A 22,815-nucleotide genomic window follows, 5' to 3' on the forward strand; every position below is an offset into this window, starting at 1 on the left:
GATCCCGGGGTCCTGGAATCAAGCCTCGCATCCGGCTCTCTGCTCGGCGGGGAGCCTGCTTCTCTCTGCCTGCCTCTGCCTACTTGTGATCTCTGTCAAATAAACAAATAAAATCTTAAAAAAAATAATAAAGCACTAAATCCTGACCTTTCCTTTCCCCTTTCCCTGCTTTATTTTCCTCCATAGGACTGTTATCATCTACCTTATCACATATTTTACCTGTTTATTTAGTTTATTATCTGCCTCCTCCTTTTAGTATACAGGCTCTGCGAGGCAGTACCTTTTCTGTTCGCTATGGTTGTTTTCTTCGCTGCGGGGTCAGTGCCTAGCCTACGGTGAGCACCCGATAAATATTGCTTGAGTACCCGTTTGGGGGCCACCACTGCGCTGGGCACTGAAGATGGGATCATGAGCAGAGCCGGACAAAGTCTGTGAAGCTTAAGTCTTGGGCCGCGGTTGTCTCACTTTCCCAAGTATGACCTTACCCGGGGAGCTCTCAGGAGACTGGCTCCAACCCTGGAGATCGATCCTGGTGTAGGGCGCAGGGTTGTGTAGAGCGCACACAGCTCCCCGCGGGACTGGGATGCAAGGAGTCACACTGGCCTGCTGGGAAGGACTGCACGCCTGAGGTCTCATTGCCACAGCACCAACCCCTCTCCATTAAATAGTTGTTACACGCCTGTTTCCCCTCTAAACAGTGAAGTTTTGGACTGCTCCTCTCTGTGGCCCCCGGGCTCAGCACAGCGTAGACGCTGGTAAATGTTCGCTGAGACTCAGAGCCAACGGACGGAGGGTGAATGAATACTTAGAAGACGGATGAATGAATAACGGGACTCCGGTTAGAAAAGGAATTTCAAGAGTTCAAGATCTAGAGGGTGGGAACGTTTTCAAAGAGCTCCCCCGGTGCCCGAGGGTTTGCAGGAGGGGCTGGGGCGTCCGAGGTCAGGACGCGTTTGGTCCTGTGCGAGGGTGGCTGCTTCGCCGGCGGTCGGCCCGCGGCGGAGGGGAGGAGCGCAGGGGTTAGCGCAGCCACACACCCAGCCGCCAGCCCGCCCGCTTCTACCCGCCAGGCGCGGCCGTTGCCATAGCTACAGACACAGCCGGGAGACGAGGGGGCGGGCCCGGGCACTACGTCATTCCTAGCGCGACGCTGCTCCGCGCCTCCCGCCTCTTTCGGGTGCGAGACCCTCGGCCCGCCTCCCCGGCTCTCCACCTGCGCGCTTCCCCCGCTCGCGCCCTCCCCCGCTCTGCGCCGGCGCGGTGCCCGCCAGGGCGCGCAGGAGAGCCCGCGAGGCGCATGCGCGGTGCGGGGCCCGCCGCCGCTCTGGTGTAGCTGCCGCCGTCCCTGCCGTTGCCGCCTCTCTACCGGCAAGTGTGGGAAGGAGGAGCTGAGGGTCGCCGCCGCCGCTGCCGCCATGGGGGTGAGTGAGGCAGGGAAAGGAGACGCGAGGGCCGGCAGCGCTCCCGGTTCCGTTCGTCCCCCTGCGCCCCCATTGTTCCTTGAACCCCCTCTCACGTGACCCCGACCCCCTCCGGCCTCACGTGACCCCCAACCCCCACATGACCCGACTCCCACACTCTTAGCATCCCCACACTCGGCGCAGCCCGGAGATCCCTTGGGGAGCCCCCTTCTCCGGGCCCCACCCCCTTGGGTGTCCCCCGCCCCTCGCGTCGCGCCCCCCCCAACCTTCCTGACTGACCTGTTATCTTCTTGACCACCCCCTAACCCCCGGGCGGACCCTGGGGTACCCCTCGCCCCCAGGGGTCACCCATCACCTGGCTGTCACCGGCTTCGCGTCTTTCCACCTCCTAGGCCGCCCCTGGCTTGCAGGGAACTGAGGTCCAGAGAAGAGGCACCCAGCCAAGGTCACACAGACAGTGAGCAGGGGCCAGACCCTGCCTCGGGCCTCCCCAGCCCTCAGCCACTGGCTGTGCTTCCCGCTACCTCGATACTCAGTGAAGCGGGGTTCCCTACACCCTTTCCAAATCTCTCCACCAGGATCCTCCTGCTCCTAAAACGCCCTCTTCCCCTCCAACGGAGGGCTGCTCTTTAGTCCTCCCAGATGCAACAGAGTGGTTTTGATTATTCCTTGGGTCGTTAGTACTCTTAAGTGCTGCAGGTGGCTTTGCAGGGGGAAGCTGTGCAGAAGGTGAGCAGGGAGGGAATTGATGGGGGGTGGGGAGGGGCACTGATGGCTCCAGACCCAGAAGAATAGTGACCACCTGTTCTGTGTGTGGCAGCCTGGAGGTGCGCCCTTCTCTGGCATGAGCTGATAGAGGGCTGGGCAGAAATTATTCAAATACTTCTGTGAACTCACCTTCCTAAGTTCCAGTTAGAGTAGTATCAGTCACTCTCCTGAGAAGGGAACCGTTGCTCCCTGGTACTGTATAGTTTTTTTTTTGTTTTTGTTTTAATTTTATTTATTTATTTGACAGACAGATCACAAGTAGGCAGAGAGGCAGGCAGAGAGAGGAGGAAGCAGGCTCACTGCTGAGCAGAGAGCCCGATGCGGGGCTCGATCCCAGGACCCTGAGATCATGACCTGAGCCGAAGGCAGAGGCTTAACCCACTGAGCCACCCAGGTGCCCCGGTACTGTATAGTTTTTACCTGGAATTTTTACCACCTTTAAGGAGTCCTGACTTGGGACCCAGAGATGCCTCGGTTCCAGCCCCATCTTCTTGGCTAGCAGCGTGATACTGTGCCTGTGACGTGGCCTTTCTGAATTTGAATTTCCTCCTCTATGTAAACTGGATGATGATACCCGCCCCCCTCAGAGAGGAGAGGATTTTTTTTTTAATATTTTATTTATTTATTTGACAGAGAGAAATCACAAGTAGGCAGAGAGGCAGGCAGAGAGAGAGGAGGAAGCAGGCTCCCTGCTGAGCAGAGAGCCCAATGTGGGGCTTGAACCCAGGACCTGGGATCATGACCTGAGCGGAAGGCAGCGGCTTAAACCACTGAGCCACCCAGGCGCCCCAGAGAGGAGAGGATTAAATGAGATAGTGGATGCGTGAAATCGTGGCTGTTGTTTCTGCTTGTATTCTCAACCTTTATTGGAGTTATCTAAAATAGATCTGTGCTATTTTTAACCCATTACTTTGTCCCTATTGTTGTTAACCTAGATTTTCTCTCGGGTGATAATTGACTGAACAAGTCAACTTGTTAGGCCAAAACAGTAGTTCTGATCCATGTCCAAGCACTTCAGGTTCCATGTCGTCTTGTTTCAGCAAGGAATTTGGGGTACAGTGTACTTCGTGTGTAGAAAATCAAGGCGTATTTAACCCAGGTTTTGGTGAAAGGTCCCAAACTCCAGCTCTTGTTGAAATGAGGTAAAAATCTGTGTCCCTGGGATCACTCGGTGTCTACCCAGCATCAGCCACTGCAGACGGGGCAGCAGACAAGAAGCAGAACATGCCATTCTGGTTCAGCACTTCCTTTGTTGGTTGAGTTGAAAGAGCAAGACTCAGCGATGCTGCGACCCTTGCTTCCTTTCCTCCTGTTCCTCATACTCCACAGATGTGTTTCTCAGAACGGCCCCTGCCTAGTCTCTTCTGGCGTAAAACTCATTGCAAAAAAAGAGAGACTTGAATCTTCCTCCCTGGAACCGTGCTGGAACCCTGTCATTATCCGCCTTCCTCCTGGGTGGGGGCAGTGGACTCCCCACCTCCGTGTCAGGAAGGTCGGTGTTTGTGGCAGGCGCCATCGAGGGGGAGGGCCCTGCTCCACTAGACAGCCGACCTCAGACTAAGAGACCTCAGCTGGATCACCCTTCTCTTCAAAGTTCCTTCACCCTTGCTGCCACAGACCTGTTGTCTTTTAGGAATTGGAATATAGATATCTGGCTCCCTTCCCCAAAAAAGGAGTTTTTTTTTGTTTTTTTTTTTCTGGATCCTGGATACTTTGGGGGGTGAAGGTTTGACACTGAAATCTAAGAGATGCCAAATCTCTTGTCTGAAAGGTGCCTCCTGCCCCCATCTGTGCGCGTTTGGGTTTTGAGTGTCTCTGTGAGACCTGGCAGTCCTGACTGCATGTGGAGATACTGCTTCGAGAGAGCTCGCAAGGGGGGGGGGGGTTTCCCAGCTGCAGGTGAAAACACCTACGTCACACTTTAGCACGCGTGCTGCACACGTGCAGTTGGTGTCATGGAAGAAGCTTGGATGTTAGGGTTCAGACCTGGATTTGAATGTTGGCTGAGCCATTAAACAGGTATGGGCTTAGTACCTGCTGTTTGCTGAGCACTGACTGGGTGTGCATTGGTTAATGAAGCCGGTGTGACCTCTGGCTCACAGAGTGTTACCGTCTGGTGTGAGTGGAGGGAGAGGGTGGTATGGAGAGACCTCTCTGAGAATTCTGTTCACTGGCTCTGTGACCCTGAAAAGTTCTCTAACCTCTCTGTGCCTCAGTTCGCTCATCAAAGAAGTGGGCACACATAACTTGTTACTATAGAGGCTAAAATAAAACCTGTTTATTAAAGCATTAGCAGAGTGTGTGATGTTAGTGGATCCTCCTAACCAGAAGTCCTTATTTTTTATATCTAGTACGTTGTATCATTTTGTCCTCATAACAGTCCTGTGAGGTAAAGGCATTGTGAGCCCCTTTTACTGATAAGGAGATCGAGATCCAGAGAAACTAAGTGACTTGCTGAAAAGAGATTAAGTAACTTGCCCAAAGTCACACAGCTTCTAAGTGGAGGAGCTGAGAATCAAATCCAAGTCTCTTGACTCAAAAATCCCACACTCTTTTTATTATATAAAGCTCCCTTGGGAAAGACACTTAACCACAATGAGCTTTACTGTTCACTGTGCTTATTTCCCATTTTAATTAGGAGAATTTTCCTGTGTCCCCGCAGGATAGCTTTACCTACACGAGGCAGGGCAAAGCTAATTGGAACAGCAGGAGACCACTTTTCCTAGTGTGTGCTAGGTTTGAGGGAGAGCCCCTGCCTGTCTGCCCTGGGCTGCTACGGCCTGCCACATACCCTGTGTGCGGGCAGCTAGGCACGTAGGGGTCTCTCTCATCATCCGCCGTCCCGGGCCGCGGCAGCCCTGAGCCTCACACTGAGGATTCTCTGGCTGGCCTGTTCCCTTGCATGAATGAGCCCGTAAAGCTCCTGGAGGCCTGGGGGCGGCCCTCCTGCTGCTTGTGCTTAGGAATTACTGCTTGTGCTTAGAAATGAGATGCTCTGGAGCGAACCCACGTTTCAGTGCTTTCTGGGTCCCGGGAGTCACACTCGCTTTTCAGCACCTTTGATCTTTCAGCTCTGTGTTGTGTGGAGAGAGAACTAGGGCGCAGGGTGGCGGGGGCGGGGGTTGCCTCTACCCTGAGGTGACTTCTGACCTGTCCTTTCAGGGAGTCAGTGAGGCCAGCATCCGTGTCCCCATTTTTCCGGAGACGGACTTGCTTTCACAGGTCATGCGGGGGCAGCAGGAGGAGCATTGGCCTGGCCCGAGTGATGCCAGGGCTCATGTTCCTTCCTGGAGGCCGGCTGTCTCGGGTTTCCGTTTCCCTCCCTCGGAGCAGAGGTAGGGCCTGGGGCAGCGCCCAGCTGGCAGGGTGCGTAGTCAGCCGTTGCTGAGCCTGAAGGGTGATGAGAAGTGAATTGCCGAGTGGCTGCCTTAACAGCTCCGGAGGCCTGGACTGCATCTGGGCAGGACTGAGAGGAAGGGTCTGTTGACATTGATGTCGGCCTTCCCACTGGAGACAGCGGGGCTGGAGGAACAAACACTAGGTCCGGGGCCCAACCCCTGGGAATAAGTCCCCCTCTGCCATTTGTTCTTGGGGGAACGCTATGCCTTTGAGCCTCAGTTTTCTCACGTGGGAATGGAGGTGCTGGTTTTTGCCCTGAGAACCGAAGCAGATGTTTGCAGAAGTACTCTGCGAGCTGAGCGCCTTTCATGATGTTTTGAAATTCAAACCCCCGGAGGAAAAGATGGGTGCTCTAAAGCCTGTGTGTGGTCGAGGGGGCCTGGTTCTGTCCCCTCCAGTCCTAGCCTTACGGAGACAGTCTGTGCTCTTCTGTCTGCTCCTTGCTTGAGGGGATAAGGGATGGGAGCCCGGGGCTCAGCAGCATACAATAGCTGGTGTAGGACGAATTGACACCTAGAAGAGCAGTCCTTATGAGTTCTTTGTGTCTGGACTCTGCCCCCTGGTCCCTGGAAATAAGAGTTAGTATCATTCCCAGAGAGCTGAGGGTAGAATTTATCCCGAGAAACTTTCCCAGCATCTGGTTTTTCGACTTCCCCTTGGCCGGTGCCAGCGTCAGGGCTCAGGTGCATTTGGAGGGAGTACAGCCTCTCTCCGACGAGCTCAGGAAACAGAGGTGGAGTCAGAAGAGGCAGTGAAGTGGGTCAAAAAGCAAAGCCATCCCGCCAGTGCCTTCGGGTGCCTTTGGAATTTGGGCTGGGGGGTGAGCAACTCTGGGGGCACGTGCTGCCCTGGTCTTCCTAGGGAGCGAGAATGAGAATTCTCCTTGGTTGTGTGCGATGCCAGAGTAAGTCTCACCGGCCTCCTACCTCAAGGGAGGTTTTATGAGCCTCATGCACCTCCTGCAGACAAGGGAAGCAGACACAGAGGAGGACTGGTTGGGGCCCGAACACCACTCTGCAGAGCAGGAAGAGGCTCTGGGTAAGGTCTGTCGGATTCCAGAGCCTGGGCTCTTTCTCCTGTGTTACTAGCTTTTTACAGGAGGGTGACAGGATCCGTGTAGGCCTGAGAGACCCCCATGGGAGCCATAAAATAGGATTTGCTCTATATGCGGTTAAGGGTGGTTTGCCATTGGAGCCCCTGTGCAAGGACATGCTCCCTTTGCTCCCCTCCCCACGCCCCCCGCTGCCTGTGTGCCCTGCACCATGGCCTTGCAGACCATGTGTCCGCATGGCCTCTTTCCGCAGGTGAACCCCTTGAGGTCCGCCTCTGCCCTTGTCGATATTGGGTGTGCAGGGTGCCTGCTGCTTAGGGCCCTTGGCTGAACAGTGCTTCTGGGGAACAGTTCTGTCTCCTTAAGCCAGAGTGCTCTGGTCTCAGCTGAAAAAGGGGACCCAACACCCAGAGGGGCTCCCGCAGACCAGATCTTTGTCTTCTGAAGCTGGAAGACACTGAGAAGGCTTTGAATAAACCTGTCCTTAGGAACAGCTGTCAGCGGCTACCTCAGATGGAATCTCCTCCTTGAAACCTGCCCTGAATGTTCCTTCCTTAGGAGCGAGTGGATGAGTGCATATTTATTAGGCACCTGCTGGGGGCCAGGCCCTACGCAGGTATTGTCGTGTGCTCTCACCGGGTCCTCACGGTGGCCCTGCTTCCCCAGGATCAGTACTCTTTCTGACACGGAAGCTGAGAAGTCTGGTGATGCGCCCCAGCTCTCACGACTAGAAAACACGTGCGTCTTTCCCCGTCCCAGCAAGTGTGCAGCAGCCAGGGTTGGCAGTTCCCGCCACTGAGGACCGGCCTGTGGACCCCGGGCCTGACTCTAAGGTTCCTCAAAGGGAAAGAAGAGTCTTTGGTTGGCCACAGCCCTCCCAGCCAACTTTGCTTTTCCCTGTTGCAGAGGAAGTCAAGCAAAGCGAAGGAGAAGAAGCAGAAGCGGTTGGAGGAACGAGCAGCCATGGATGCCGTCTGTGCCAAAGTGGACGCGGCCAACAGGGTGATTCCCCTGCTTCCCAAGTCCCTTCCTCCTAGAACTTGAGCTTGGTTTTTCATTTGACTTCGTTTGGCGCCACCCTGTGGCAGAATTTTGTTACTGGCCGACTGAGGAAAATGAGCCGAGCCTGAGAGTTGCGGGGAGGGCCAGGGATTGGCCTAGGTGTGCAGGGAAATGGGAATTCAGATGAAGTGGCTGGGGGCGCCTGGCTGGCTGCGCCGGTGGAGCGTGGGGTGCTCCATCTCAGGGTCTTGAGTTCCGGCCCCGCCCTGGGAGGGCAGCCTACTTAAAAAAAGAAAAAAACAAACAGAAGTGGCTGCTTCTCTCTGTGGGTCTCCTTCCATAGCAGTGGAAGAGGGTCTGGAGAAAAAAAAATATTTTTTTAAAGATTTTATTTATTTGTTTGACAGAGAGAGATCACAAGTAGGCCGAGAGGCAGGCAGAGAGAGAGTGGGGGAAGCAGGCTCCCTGCTGAGCAGAGAGCCCAGGACCCTGGGACCATGATCTGAGCCGAAGGCAGAGGCGCCCAATGAGCCACCCAGGAGCCCCTCTGGAGAAAATTTTGTTAGGATTTTGCATTTTGGAGAGGAAACGTCCCTGGTAACATATGGTATAGTTTTCTCATTCATTCCTTCAGACATTTATTGACTATGAAGTACCAAAGACTGTGCTGGCACCGGGGGCAGGGGCAGCAGCCTGGTTCAGGGGCCAGAGTCCAGGAGGGAGGAGTGGTGAAGCGGACCACCCAGGTGGCCCCGCAAAGAGCAGGCTTGGCTTTCAAATAGGGCTGAAGAGGCTCTGGCCATCCTTCCTGCTCCCATTCCATATCCCATTTTTTGTTTCTCTCTTTTTTTATTTTTTAAAGATTTTATTTATTTCACAGAGAGCATAAGCAGGGGAAACGGCAGGCAGAAGGAGAGGGAGAAGTAGACTCCCTGCTGAGCCAGGAGCCTGATGCGGGGCTCGATCCCAGGAGCCTGATGCGGGGCTCGATCCCAGGACCCTGGGATCATGACCTGAGCCGAAGGCAGAGGCTTTAACCCACTGAGCCACCCAGGCGCCCCTTTTGTTACCTTTTTAGCTCACCCCGTAAGCAGTCTACATTTATAAAGAGGTGGTTCAGGGACATGATTGTGCCATTTTGGGTTTTTGACACGGTGGGGTTAGTTGGGGACTTCCTAGAAGTACGCAGGTAAGGGGCGCCTGGGCGGCTCAGCCAGGTAAGTGTCCAACTTTTGATCTTGGCTCAGGTCATGATCTCAGGGTTTCGAGACCCAGTCCTGTGCTGGGCTCCGCGCTCAGCATGGAGTCTGAGATTCTCTCCTCCTCTGCCCCTCCCCCTGAGCCTGCACACGTGTACAGGCTTCTGAAAATAAATAAGTAAAATCTGAAAAAAGAAAAAGCTTCAGAAAAAAAGAAAAAGTATGTGGGCGGATGGGGCACCGGGCTGGTTCAGTTGGTAGAGCAGGCAACTCCTGATCTGGGATCACGAGGTCAAGCCCCCACAGAAAGGAAGTTTGCAGGTGGATCACATGCCCTCCGGTTTTGGGGTCATGTGACCTACAGGCCAGTATTCGTGTTAGGCTCGCAGAGTCTCTCCTTACCTTGTGAAATGAAGCTGACTTAACTGCCTTGGGCCTCCTTACTAGACCCTGCCTTCGTGTGCTTTCAGAGCCGAGGCAGGCGGAGCGCTGTCCGGCCGCTGCTCCTGGGTCGAGGGCCAGGCCTCCCAGCTTGGCTCTGCACACTGTCTCGCTGCAGGGAGAGCCTGCGACTGCACCGCGCGTGTTTGTGCTACTCTTTTCTTTCCCTCCGCAGCTTGGAGACCCTCTAGAGGCTTTCCCAGTGTTCAAGAAATACGATCGAAATGGGTAAGTGTTTAGCACTCCTAACTGTTGTCTCCTTGAGTGAAGGAATTCACTTTCCCGGAGTGTGCTTCCTCCGACCCACATTTTCTCATTTTTTTGTTACAAAAAAGGAGAAGCTGTGTTGAGTGTCTTGATACAAAAGCGCCTGGTTAGGTAACAGAGAAATCTGTAAATGAACAAAGATTGCATCATCTTAGACTAATGTTTCCTTAGGATTTGATATTCTCTCCAGGTGTAGAATCATAGAGCTGACTGCCTTCAGCTCAGGTCATGATCCCAGGGTCTTGGGATCGAGCCCCACATCGGGCTCTCTGCTTGGCAGGGAGCCTGCTTCTTCATCTCTCTCTGCCTGCCTCTCTGCCTACTTGTGATCTCTGTCTGTCAAATAAATAAAATCTTTAGGGGCGCCTGGGTGGCTCAGTGGGTTAAGCCGCTGCCTTCGGCTCGGGTCATGGTCTCGGGGTCCTGGGATCGAGTCCCACATCGGGCTCTCTGCTCAGCAGGGAGCCTGCTTCCCTCTCTCTCTCTGCCTGCCTCTCTGCCTACTTGTGATCTCTGTCTGTCAAATAAATAAATAAAATCTTTAAAAAAAAAATAAAAATAAAATCTTTAAAAAGAAAAAGAGTCATAGAGCTGAAACAAACTGGAAAACTCGTCTAGGGGGCGCCTGCGTGGCTCAGTCAGTTAAGCGGCTGTCTTCCACTCAAATTATGGTCCCAGGGTCCTGGGATCGAGCCCTAGGTCGGGCTCCCTGCTCGGCGGGAAGGCTGCTTCTCCCTCTCGCACCCGCCCCTGCTTGTGTTCCCTCTCTTGCTGTGTCTCTCTCTCTGTCAAATAAATAAATAAAATCTTAAAAAAAAGAATTAAAAAAAAAATCGTCTAGGCTGACTTCCTCCTTTTGTGCAGAGGGGAACCAAGGCTCAGAGAAGCTGAATAAGATTCCTAAGCCACGTAGTTTCTCCCTGGCTGCTGAGGGGGCTTTTAATTCCCAATCTAGGGCTCTTTCCGGAAGTATATGGTGTAATTGTTAAAAGCCACTTACTGGGGCGCCCGGAGGACTCAGTGGTTAAGCATCTCAGGTCGTGATCCCAGGGTCCTGGGATTGAGCCCCGCATTGGACTCCCTGCTTGGTGGGAAGCCTGCTTCTCCCTCTCCCATTCTCTCTGCTTGTGTTCCTTCTCTCACTGTGTCTCTCTCTGTCTAATAAATAAATATATTTTTTTAAAAAGCCACTTAACTGGCTGTATGACCCTTGACCCTGGACTTAATCTCTCTGTGCCTCCATATTCTAATCAGCAGTGGGTCTGATAATAGATGGTTTGGGGAGGATTAGGTATGAAGTGCCTCGAACCTGGAGCTTACCAAAACCTAGGTCAGTGTTATCACTACTGTTACTGCTACTAATCCAGTTTCCTGCTGTAGGATCTGGGTTAAAGCCCCCTTCCCCTTTCTGTCCTTCTGGTTTATAAAATAGGAAGCATAATCTGTTTTATCAGAGCTGCTCTCGGCTTAGGGAAAAATGGGTTATGGTTTTAGAGAATCACAGCTATGGGTTTGAAACAAAACTGTTCTTCTGATTAATTGTATTCAGACAAGGCACACTCCAGACAGCCCCATTTTTTGGCCTGTTGAATGGAGTGATGAAGCCAGACTTGTAAGGTCGTTTTGAGGAGGAAAGAGGATTATGTCCAGTTCTGTAAGTAGCAGCTGGTTTGAGTGTTTCAGTGAACAAGACAGATAGATGTAAATATATGAACTATGAAATGATCACTTTATTTTTTAAAAAAGATTTTTGTTTTATTTATTTATTTTTTAAGATTTTATTTATTTATTTGACAGAGATCACAGGTAGGCAGAGAGGCAAGCAGAGAGAGAGGAGGAAGCAGGCTCCCTGCTGAGCAGAGACCCCCGATGCGGGGCTCGATCCCAAGACCCTGGGATCATGACCTGAGCTGAAGGCAGAGGCTTTAACCCACTGAGCCACCCAGGCGCCCCAAAAGATTTTTGTTTATTTATTTGACAGAGAGAGACACAGCGAGAGAGGGAACATAAGCAGGGGGAGTGGGCAAGGGAGAAGCAGGCTTCCCGCCGAGCAGGGAGCCTGATGTGGGGCTCAATCCCAGGACCCTGGGATCATGACCTGAGCCAAAGGCAGACACTTAACGACTAAGCCACCAGGCGCCCCGTGAAATGAATATTTAGTAGGTGACCCTATATCTGCTTTTCGCGGCTTTGTCTGAATTTCGTAGTATCACGTTAATGTGTCCTTCCTGTGATCAGACGTAGTACAGTTCCTCCAGTAGCCTCACCTTTCAGTGTCTGGGAAGTCCTCTGGCACAGTTTAGAGATCCCTTACTGTGATGTCTTCTGTGTTCCATATTCCACATTCCTATTGACTTTCAGAAATACTGGAACAGTTCTGAAGCAGGCATTGCCAGCTAACTCTGGGATCCTTTGGTGCCTGGAATTTTGTGTGATTTGTGTGGCTGTGACCCTGCTTTAATGTACTTAAAGAACTCAAGTGAGAAAGAGAGAGAGAGAGAACTCAGATTAGTAGAGAATTCATACCTCTAGACCAACCTTTGGAAAACAGACGGCTGAGCCAGAGGGCAGGCCATGTTGGGGTGTTTCTGACTAGGCCATGGCCAGCACTTACAAAGAAAGGAAGACTCTTCAGAGCCAAGATGTTCCGAATTTACAAGACTGAGCGCATGTGCAGCTCATATGGCGGGCCAGACAGCAGAGGTGACAGTCATTTCGAATGGGGACATTCTCTTGAGGGGTCGTGTCAAGGGCCATTGGAAGGGCCTGACCTGGGACCTCTTTAAGGACTTCGTGTCACTGACTTTGGTCCTGTCAGAATGTGGCACTGCCTGGAGATTGGGGTTCCACAGTTCGGCCACGGAACTGAACTGTGCTTTACTAACGTTTCTTTCAGAAGTAAATAAACGATGAGACCTTAATGTCTATGGCATTTGTGAGTGTAAGAAAACTGCGTGGGGTTGGACCCCGCTCCACCTGGGTTGGTCAGCTGAGAACACCTGCTGTGTCCTCAGAGGAAATGGCAGGCAGGACCCCTCTGGGGGTTAGGGACCAGGCCTTCTCAAAAGGCCTGAGGTGACCCATTTTCAAGGTGCTGTGGCTGCCCAATGAGGAGTCAGTTCAGAGACTAAACGCCCACGGGCAGGAACTAAAGAATCGGAGAAGACTTCAGGATTCATAGCGAAGCATGGTAGAGGCTGGAGAGAGCAAAGCGGTAGCGGAGAGGGATGGAAGTTTACAAAGTGCAGACACCGGTGAGGGCCTCGCAGGGCAGGAAATGGGACTGTGGTCAGGGCAGTGGGCCGGCGATGACAGTTGTCAGTCTCAGCCCGAAAGTCTTCGTTCCTTCAGTGGCACCTTCTCTAGTCACGACCAGGAAGGTAGGGCGCAAGCTCGGCTTCTCTCTGTGGGTGAGCCGAGACCAGGCCCGCTGCGCTGGGAGGTCGTCTGGGCAGCGGGCCGCCTGCAGGCCTGCCACTGGCTCCACTCGCCACCCTTCCGTCTTCTTCAGGTTAAACGTCTCCATCGAGTGTAAGCGAGTGTCTGGACTGGAGCCAGCCACTGTGGCCTGGGCCTTCGACCTGACCAAGACCAACATGCAGACCATGTAAGCGCGCGCCCTGACGGGAGGGGGGCCTCACTCCTCCCCTTCCGGGCCTCCCCGCCCTGACTGCCCCGTGTGTCCCAGGTATGAGCAGAGCGAATGGGGCTGGAAGGACCGAGAGAAACGCGAGGAAATGACAGATGACCGAGCCTGGTACCTCATTGCTTGGGAAAGCAGTTCGGTCCCTGTTGCCTTTTCTCACTTCCGGTTTGACGTGGAGTGCGGGGATGAAGTCCTGTACTGGTAGGAGCCCCAGCCTGGGGTCGGCCGTGGGGAGGACGCACTGGCGCTGCTCTGGGCACTCAGCCGCGTGGCAGGGTCTGCTGCGCCGGTCGGGGTCTGCGGGCTGCCGGGGCCCCAGGTCCTCTGATGGGCCCTGCCTCCCCGGGCTCACTTGGCTGCTTTCTTCACCCAGCTACGAGGTGCAGTTGGAAAGCAAGGTGCGGCGGAAAGGCCTGGGGAAGTTCCTCATCCAGATCCTGCAGCTCATGGCCAACAGGTAAGGGCGCCCCGTGTGTCACAATCTGCTGAGCCATCCACACTGCTCTCTGAGCCTCGGTGGAGGACAAGGCTCATAGGAATGTTTCAGAAGAGAGGCATCTAGAACCCTCTCAGTAAAGCTACTCTCCCCTCTGCTGGGATTCCCGTTTTTGTACGTGTGGCTCCAAGCAGCAAGTGCTTCTGAGTGCCTCTTGTGCCTGAAAAGTGGGGTGCAGAGAGGACGTGGCGAGGAAGCCAGCTCAGTGGGGGCCCGATGCCCGCGCGGTCTGATCAGCCCCGGAACGGAAGCAGGGGGTGCTGTGAGCGCCCAGCACGGAGGCTAGATTGGGGCTCAGAGGTGCGCTTCTCAGGGGCAAATGGGAGACAGCAGGCAGAGACAGAAAGAGGAGGCATGAGTTAGCCTCTGTTTCTCTTTCTGGAAGGTGTTCTCTCTGCTTTCTTCTCAGCACACAGATGAAGAAAGTGATGTTAACTGTATTTAAGCACAATCATGGCGCCTACCAGTTCTTCCGAGAAGCACTGCAGTAAGGAACTGGGCCCGGGTGTGGGGCCCTCTGGGTGGTGGGGGGTGCCTGCCCCGGGGGCTTTCTCCTGGTCCTGACACTCATTCATCCTGAAGGCTGAGCTCCTGGTCCAGTGGTCCAGGGGCGTGGCCTTGGGGTTGGGGGGATGGTGCAGGCATGCCCTGGGGCTGCGCCCTCACTCCTAGGGGTCTTGTGAGTGTGGCTGGTAGAAAAGTTCCTGGGCTAGGAAGGAAGGCCGTCAGCTACCTGCAGCCAAACCTCTCCTCCTGCCGGCCTTGCAGATTCGAGATCGATGACTCTTCCCCCAGCATGTCTGGTTGCTGTGGAGAGGACTGCTCCTACGAGATCCTGAGCCGGAGGACCAAGTTTGGGGACAGCCAGCACTCCCATGCGGGCGGGCACTGTGGCGGCTGCTGCCACTGAGCTCCCAAGCTAGAATGCTCTCTCCAAGGCCTGTCCTCTCCCTGGGCTCATGTCGCTGGCCAGGTGCCCTCAGAGCTGTGGCCTCCTCAGCCCTGCGCGTGCCCGGCTGCGGCCCGAGCGCACAGAACCCCGAGGTGGAGCGGTCCGAGCCGCCCGTCCTCCGCCCTCCTGGAAGGACCGTGTGCGCTGAAGGAGCAGAGAGGAGAGGTGCTGAGGGAGGGGCTGGCGGAGGCCGGGCACGACGCGGACCCTCTCGCAGCGGCTGCCTTCTCGCTCGGCCCTTGTGCCCTTGAGCACGAGGTTCCCCAGCTGCTCTGCAGGTGGATTCCTGACAGTCCCTCCCCTCCCCCCGCCACACACACACTTGGACAAATGGGCTGTTTTATACCCATCTTTAGAAAAGTCCTGGAGCCCCAGGTCAGGGTCTGGCTGGTCCCCAACGAGGACTGGACTGGGTGCAGGCTCTGGACGTAGAGACCGGCTTCGGAGGGAGTCCGGTTTTGTAGCCGAGTGCTCTGATGGAGATCGAGGGAAGGTCTCCTGTGCCACGACACTGGGAGGCCAGGGAGCTCTTTATAGCTGTGCTTCTGTGGACGGACACTTAGTGTGGAGGCATCCCAGGGGACCGGCCCGGTAGGAGGAAGGTTCCATCCATCTCCACCTCGTCGTCGATGGGAGGACCAGGAGCAAGGTGTGGCTGGGGGGGTGGGTGTCCCCCCCCAGGAAGAGAGTTGCTTCTCTGGGCTTCTGGACTTTGCTGCTTTCTAGCCAAACCTCTTGATCTGGCAGTGACTTGAGCTGTCCTGTCACAGAAACAAGCCAGACGTCCTGCCAGTTCCTCTCCGCTGCCCCCCCCCACCACTTGTCCTCCCCCAACTCACCTCACCCAGTACCTCTGTTCTTACTCTCAAGGGGAAGAATTACATTAGGGAGCCCTTCATCTTCCCCCAGAAGGACCCCTCGGGTTCCCGGCCTCTTCAGTGCTGTTGCCTCTCATATCTTGGTGCTGATCACTCTCTGAGGGGGGCGCTGCCCTCCCTTTGCAGAGAGCCCCCAGCCAGCAGCAGGCCCCACTGCCTGCACTCCCCAGCCTTGCCCCTCGCTGCCTCAGTGAGGCCTGGTGCCACCGCCCTGGCTGGCAGCCCCCCAGCTGCGGCAGGAATGCCTCTCGGTGGCCAGACCGCTGCTCTCCTCTCCTCCATCTCCAGTGTCACCCTGTGGCCTCGGACTGGAGCAGAGGGAGAAGGCCTTCCTCTTCTCTCACGGGATAGGGAGACTGTGGGTCAGAGCTTACACTTGCCCTGGTCTCTGGGCCTTGTGCCCCTTCCAGGGAAGAAAACGACCAAATCCTTATCCAGGAAAAAGCACCTGCCACCTCCCTTTGGACCTCCTTGAGCCCTGCTTTAGGGAGTGTCTTAAAGGTTCTAGCCTTTGTGGAGTTGCGCTCTTGGAGGTCTGTCTGTTCCGACTTTACAGTCTGCCCCACGCTCTGCCCTGACTCAGGTGGTCTCTGCTGGCGGGTCTCCCCGGAGCTGATCTTCCCCACTTTCCTGCTCGTGCAGGGGCCTGTGCGCTTGGCCTCCCCTGCCCAGCCCGGCCTTCCGCAGAGTGCTGTGTGATGCTGTTGACCCCTCCGGCAGCATGCGACGCGGCACTCCTTCAGAGAAGGCCTTGCAGCTTTCCACTGGAGTAAGCCCGTCTCTGCCCCTGCCTTCCGCCTCCCAGGGGGTTCTGTGGAGGGAGGGGTGGGGGGCATTTTAAATTGCTGGGAGGGTATTGGTGGGCTCCTTCCAGGAATCATGGAATGACAGAAGCATGTTTAGGAATTTTTTTTTCCTTTGATCCCTGTCTGTTGACACAGAACAGATAAATATTTATTGTCTTAGATCATGGATTTCTGATACCTCCCACTCAAGGGGATCAAAAGGAACCCCACTGTAAATTCCTCATAAGGTGAGTTCAGTGTATGTTGTTTTCTCTGCACTCGTCGGACACCTGCCACCGAACCCACCGGCAGATGGAGGGCTCAGTGCCACACCTGCTCCCGCAGCCTCTGCTGCCTGTTTCCTGCGGGGCGGCTCGGGGGCCCGCGTGGGGGCAGGAGACCAGCAGCTCCCTGTGTTTTGGTGTTGGGCCCGTTCACGTCTCAGACATCCGTCTTTCTCCACTTCCCCAGGTCTTGGTTTTGAGAAACAGAGCAGGCCTTTTGTTCTCTGGCTGTTTTGTGTGTTTTGTTTAGGGCATGTTAAAATATTTTTTAAGATTTTCCTTTTTTTTTTTAGTTGTATTCACTCTATTTCAGGTTATTTTTGTTGATGTCAAATGTGTGTATGACATGCGTATGGTTCTTTTTAACCCTTTCTGTTTTGTTTTTTTTTTTTAAGAGGAAATTGAAGATAAACTCCTTGATATATATTTTTTTTTTCTTTAGCAACTTGTTATCACTGGAATCAAAGGGAAAAGTGATCTCTTTTTGCATTGGTTGTATTTGTATGTCACAAATAAAAGATACTTTGTTCAGCAGCTGGGATCGTGTCCTGATGCTGGGGTGCCATGGGCAGTGTGGTCTCGGGGGACACCCCAGGCCGTCACACTGTCCCATCGTTGGGCCGAAACCCTGGGAGGCACAAAGCTGTGCGGCCCCATGCCCCTTGCTGCGAAAGAAGCCTTGGCCTGAGGAAACTTTAGGGTGTCTGCGGCGAGCAGTCAGAGGGGGGAATGTGTGTGCCACTTCCCACTGGCCCTGGGTGGGGGTCAGAAGTCTTACAAGGGATGTCTGCTTTGCATCTTGGACAGAGTCCCAAGCCAGGCGTTGCAACATTTGACATTTTGGCTAAACGTGTGTGCACTTGTGTGGGAGTTCACTAGGTTGGGAGTGTTAGTGTTTCTTTCCTCCCTTTCACACTGTCGGCTTACTCTGAATATTCCTCTTCTCTTAAAAAGATTCCAAAGCCCTTTTCCCTCCACTCACAAAAGGAAAAGGCTCAGAGGAAGGGTAACTGGTCAGGCCTGACAGGACAGGAAAGTTATGAGCTGGGAGAGGCTCGGCCCCTGGCATGTGACAGACGGGGCTACACAGCTTCTCCCGGGCAGGACTCTTGCCAGTCCCTGGCCCCGGGTGAGCTGGGAGGAGAGGCAGGAAGTAAGCTAGGACAGGACTTCTGGGGTTCAGAAGCACTTCCTGTGGACACTGCAGGGGCCAGCCTCACCAGGCTTCTGCTTGGTGATCCTATCTGCTAGGAGGTGGGGGGTAGGGGGAGGGAGGAGGCCAGGGGGAGCCCCGGGCCCTGGGAGTATTGTGCTCAGGCAAGGCCATGATCTGGGGAAGGGGGAGCAGGGTTAACAGCTGTTTGGTGGGTGTCCGTATGAGTGAGACAAGCCGTCCCCAAGTGTCCTCCCTCCCGGGGATGGCTTGTGCTGTTGCCTTACCTTGGGAGCAGCAAGAGAGGCATCACAACCCTTAGGAAGGGAGAGAGCATTTCACTGGGCTAATCATACAACAGATTTCCCATGTGACAAAATTCTGTCCCCGCCATCCTCCCGCCCAAGTTCTTTGTTCCTTGCAGGCTGTTTTAATCCCAGGCAGGAATTCCTTGGAATGACATCCATTTGTCACAGGGCAAATGGGCAGGATTGGAAGGGTATGGACCCCCTCCTTGGTCCCTGCTGCCTGGGGACTGTGCCCATCTCTTTGAGGGGCTAGGACCCCTCTTTGCTCCTCCGGTGAGTGCCTGCAGCCCTCCCTGTGGCTGCAGCAGAAGCTGCTTCTCTCCAGTGGTACCGGGTGACACACCTTCGGGAGCTGGCGAGCTGACTGGCGAGCTGACGGACTAAGAGGCACCATCCCCGCAGGAGTTTTCCCCTTTACTCAGGGCATGAGCTGGTTTGAAAAGGACTGTTTTGCCAGTGGAAGCAACCTGGTTGCCCCGTGATTTCCGCTACCAGGTTTTGAAAGTGTCTGTTCAACCGCCTTGATCTTCGGGTGCGGGGGACTGTGATTTCCCGTGCCCAGTCTGCAGTGCCCAGGTACACGGTGGCGCCCAGGCAGGATGTGGTCGGCAAAGAGCTCTGGACATCAGCACCACACTTGCTGATGGAGTTTTAGGTCGCCTCGTGGATCCAGGCACCTGTCGGTCTCAAGGCCCTGTCTTCCCTCTCAGGGCTTGGCCTAGAGAAACAAAGCTGGCCTGTTGAGAAGGCCAAGGTGGAGGGGTGGCCGTCCTGTGGGGACACAGGCTTGCTGCAAAGGAGGCCTGGAGGAGGGTGTTGGGACGGTGGCCCGGTGGCCTGTAGTGATGACTCATCCGTCAGTCAGCTTTGTAGCTCTTTCCAGAGCCGAGCGGGCAGCTGAAGCCCTCTGGCCCTCACTGTAGGGCTCCCTACCTTGGCTTTTCCTGGACGTCCCATGTGATCTCCCCATCAACTGGACGGGGAAGAAGGAGTGATGGGTTCAAGGAGAGGCAGGCTGTGCCAGAGCTCACCGGAAGTCCCAGCTTCAGAACCTGCAGCCCGCTTAGTCCCCTCAGACTTAGTCCCCTCTGCATCCCATGACCCGCCCAGATTGGAGAGCAGCCCCTGAGCAAGCCCTCCCACAGCACATGTGCACACTTCCTGGAGGGGCCCGTGTGGAAGCAGAGATGAACCTGTAAACCCACGCTGTGGCTCTAGGAGTCCCTGCTGTGTGATCTTCGTGGGAGGGAGGTGAGCATTTGCCTTGGGCCCGCAGCGGGAGGGCTCCCCAGGCCGGGACTGAGGTCTGACAGCACTGCCCCGGGCTTAGGTGATTAGTGTAGACCAGCCCAAAGTTAGCGGGAAGGGCCCTGAGAAGGGCCTGAGGCTGTTTGTCTTGGAGAACAGGTTGGGGGGTCACAGCCAGGCGCCAAGGGGAGGGAGCAGAGCTGGAGCTGGCGGCCGCTGCACTCTCCCCCCCACCCCCACTGGGTCCAGCCCTCTTCCCTGAAGGATTGTTTGCTCCAGGGCCCTGGAACGGAAGGGGACCCCGTATTGCTGGGGGTCTTGCCCTGGTCCGGGAGTGGAGGCTTGCAGGGAGTAGGCCTGGGGTGGCCGCCTGACTCCTCCCCTTCCACCAGTTGTGACAGGAAGTACCCAGGCTGCTTCAGCAGGATCTTCAGGAGCTAGTGAGGCCCCGGGCAGCCCGGGGCCCAGTGCTGGGGGGTGGGGGGGCAGAGTACAACCCTCACAGAGGGGCCCACAGTGAGCGCTGCCATCCCTGGGGTCTGGTCTGATGCCCGGGGAGTAGACTGAGAGGGGGACCAAAGAGGTGGCCTGCACTCCTGGGGCAGCTGTGCCTGAGTGGTGGGTACAGGCAGTGAGAAGGCACAGGGAAAGTGGCTGGAGGGGTGTGGGGGTCCCAGGATGGGGCTGTCAGGTAGAAGGTCTTAGGACCCTCTGGGGGCCCAGCTGAGAGATGGGGTATCGAGAACAATGAGAAAGAACGGGGGACTTGTCCTGGGCTGCAGGATGGAGAAAAGGCCAGGGATCCTGTGGCTGAGAGAGGAACTCAGGGTTAGGAGCTGGGGGGTCCAGGCTAGGGGTCCAGAAGGCAGAGGGTCACTGCAGGAGAGGAGTGAGGGCTGGGGCTCTGGTACACTGGTCCTCAGGGCTACAGCCAGAGGCAGATGGCAGTGGCACACAGACTTGGCAAGAAAGGTCAAGGCCTCTACCATGACCTGGATCATCTTTTCCCTTTTGGCCTTGAGGTTGACTGAGGCCTCCACGAGCAGCGCAGGATGCTCCTTTTGGCCCAGGCCCACCAGCACACCCTGGGGAGATGGGGCTGGGGGTGGGAGGGGTGCTTGGGTGTGCTTGGGGGGTGGTCCAGCCTGGCAGCTCCACGGCTCCTCTGGTCCCAGGTACCCATCTAGATCATGGAGCCAGGAGCAGCTTTTCAGACCTGACGAAGTCCTCCCGGGAGTCCTGTGGGCTGTCAGCCATGGTGAATGGGCAGCCCCTGCCATGCCTGCGCCCCTGGGCTTCACCAAGCCTGAGTGCCGTCACACATGGCTGCTGGCTGTGGGCTGTGGGCTGTGGGCCGGAAGGGGTTAACCTCGGCTTGGCTCCTGGAGAGTGGAGGGGGGGGTGGCTGAAACTTTCCAACCAGCTGCCACCCCCTGGGGTGCTGGGCAGGACAGCTGCATTCCACTGGGGAGAGCAGCACCCCCTTGTTGCTCTACACCTCCCTCCCTCCCTCGCTCCCTCCCTCCCCAAGCTGTCTGACAGCTGTGCCCCAGGAGGAGCAGATGCCCCTCCGGGCCTGCACCCACCCTGGTGACTCCTTGCCCTGCCTGGACCAGTGCCAGTTTAGGTTTCCCTGTCAGCCTTCGCCTTCTGGTGATGACAGCCCCTCCTACCTCTTTCTCCCGCTGGACTTTGCAGGAAAGCCCCCATTTTGCAGATAGGGGAACCCCTGAGAATCAGGAAGGGAAAGGGCCATTCTCTAGGTAACCCAGCAAATTAGTTTGGGATCTACAGCCCCTTCTGGATAGGGCCTCTGATGCCACCCCCCACCCCCCGGGAGACAGTACCTTCCAGGCCTGTGGACAGGCTATGGCTGTCCTCAGTGAGAACCCTGGTGGGGGGCTCCCTCACCCGTAGCCCTCCCCTCTGCCCGGCCTGGGTCCAGTGCCTAGCACCCACTCCCCATGCCAGGAGGAGAGTCTAGGCCAGGTTCTTAGCAGCTCCGGAGTGGGGGGGCGGGGGTAGGTGCTCCGGGAGGTGGTGAGCTCCTGAAGGGGTGTGTGCTGCGGGAGGGGGCATCTGAGGGCGCAGCTCCTCCCCAGGCCTCATGGGTTCCATGTTTGGACAGAGCCGCTGTGGGGCCAGCACCTTGAATAAGGTCCCAGGCCCAAGGTGGGGGTCCCCAGTGTTTCTCTTGCCTGTATGGCTGGTGGGGCTGGGTGGGGCAGCTGTGAGATGGGGGACCTAGTATCTCCTCAGCCCATATATGACTCTCAGGACCTTGGGGGCCTGGATGGTGATGCTGGTCTCAGGAGTGGGGACCAGCGTCCCTATCCAGCCCCAAGGCTTGCGATCTATTCCTACTGCCCCATTCATGGAGAGGGGAGTGGGGGGACAGTCTGGGCCCTGGGATCAGAACTAGGACCCAGACTGGGACCTCTAGGCCTCATGCCCATAGAGCCAGAGCCTTCCAAGAATCTGAGTGTGTGTGTGTGTGTGTGTGTGTGTGTGTCCCCTCCCAGCCTTTTATCCTTGGGCACCTATCTCTCTAGATATTTATTTGTTTTATGACAATGAGATCATATCACACATTTGTTTTCCTTGCATTTTTCTTATCTGTTTTGAACTTTTTAAACTGAAGTGTAGCAGACAAACAGAAATTTGCATAAGTCATGAACAGACAGCCACACTCGTGATGGAATCATTGCAGTGAACATGATTTTGTCACTAGCGGGCCTCTGGGGGATCCTGTGCCCTCCCTCCTCCCCCCAGGAGTCCCACCACCTGACATCTGCTCCCCTCCCCTGCTGCTACCCTTTGTTTGCCGTGGCGGGGGGGGGGGGGGGGGGGGGGGGGGGGACGACCACGCAGTCCTCAGTGTGTCTAGCATGGCCTCTTCCGCTCCCCAGCACGTCTGTGGGACTCCCCTGCTGTCTGTGGCTGTAGTGTGCTCTCTCGGGGTTCTGCTCTGTGCTGTTTTGCTGTATCATGCACCATGCGGGGCTGTCCCTGGCTTGGGGGACAGGTCCCTGGAGGGGGGCTGGGGCCAAAGCAGTCTTGTTGGTAAGAATCCGAAAGGCAGACCCAGGTGCAAACCTGCCCTGGGGTTTGTAGACTCAGGGGCGGCCCTCAGGCCCCACCTGGCTCTTCCTTGCCCAGCTTCTGAGAGAAGCCGGATCACCAGGGCGATGAGGAGAGCTGGGGAACAGAGCACCGAAACCTCTCCTTTGCCTCCTGCCAGAGAATGTGTGGTTCCCCAGGGAGTAACCCAGGGAACCCCAGAAGGGCCCGCCCTAAAGTCTCTGGGCCTCCTGCCTGGCTGTGCTCTAATCTGGGCATTATTGCTTTGGCAGAAGGACAAAGCCAGTAGGGCAACAGGGAGGTCCCTGCCCCTTCCTTCTCCCAGTGACAGACAGCCACCAGTGTCTGATGCCCCTAGGCTGTGCCTCTTGGGATGGAGGTGGTGGGGGGGGTTGGTTTGGAAACATCTGTCTTGGGCTGTTTGCCAAGGCCGGGG

General features: G+C 55.8%; 1 protein-coding gene across 1 annotated transcript; it reads left to right on the plus strand.

The window, feature by feature from the left end:
- Nucleotides 1-1,236: 1,236 nt before the first annotated feature.
- NAA40 (N-alpha-acetyltransferase 40, NatD catalytic subunit) lies at nucleotides 1,237-17,125 on the plus strand. The gene is made up of 8 exons (XM_047691691.1): nucleotides 1,237-1,421; nucleotides 7,546-7,641; nucleotides 9,457-9,509; nucleotides 13,060-13,155; nucleotides 13,237-13,395; nucleotides 13,568-13,651; nucleotides 14,100-14,177; nucleotides 14,459-17,125. Exons 1-8 carry the CDS (start codon nucleotides 1,416-1,418, stop codon nucleotides 14,598-14,600), a joined length of 714 nt encoding a protein of 237 aa, XP_047547647.1. The 5' UTR covers nucleotides 1,237-1,415; the 3' UTR covers nucleotides 14,601-17,125.
- Nucleotides 17,126-22,815: the final 5,690 nt, after the last annotated feature.

Source organism: Lutra lutra, chromosome 10 (genome assembly GCF_902655055.1).
Source record: "Lutra lutra chromosome 10, mLutLut1.2, whole genome shotgun sequence".
Classification (NCBI taxonomy): Eukaryota; Metazoa; Chordata; class Mammalia; order Carnivora; family Mustelidae; genus Lutra; species Lutra lutra.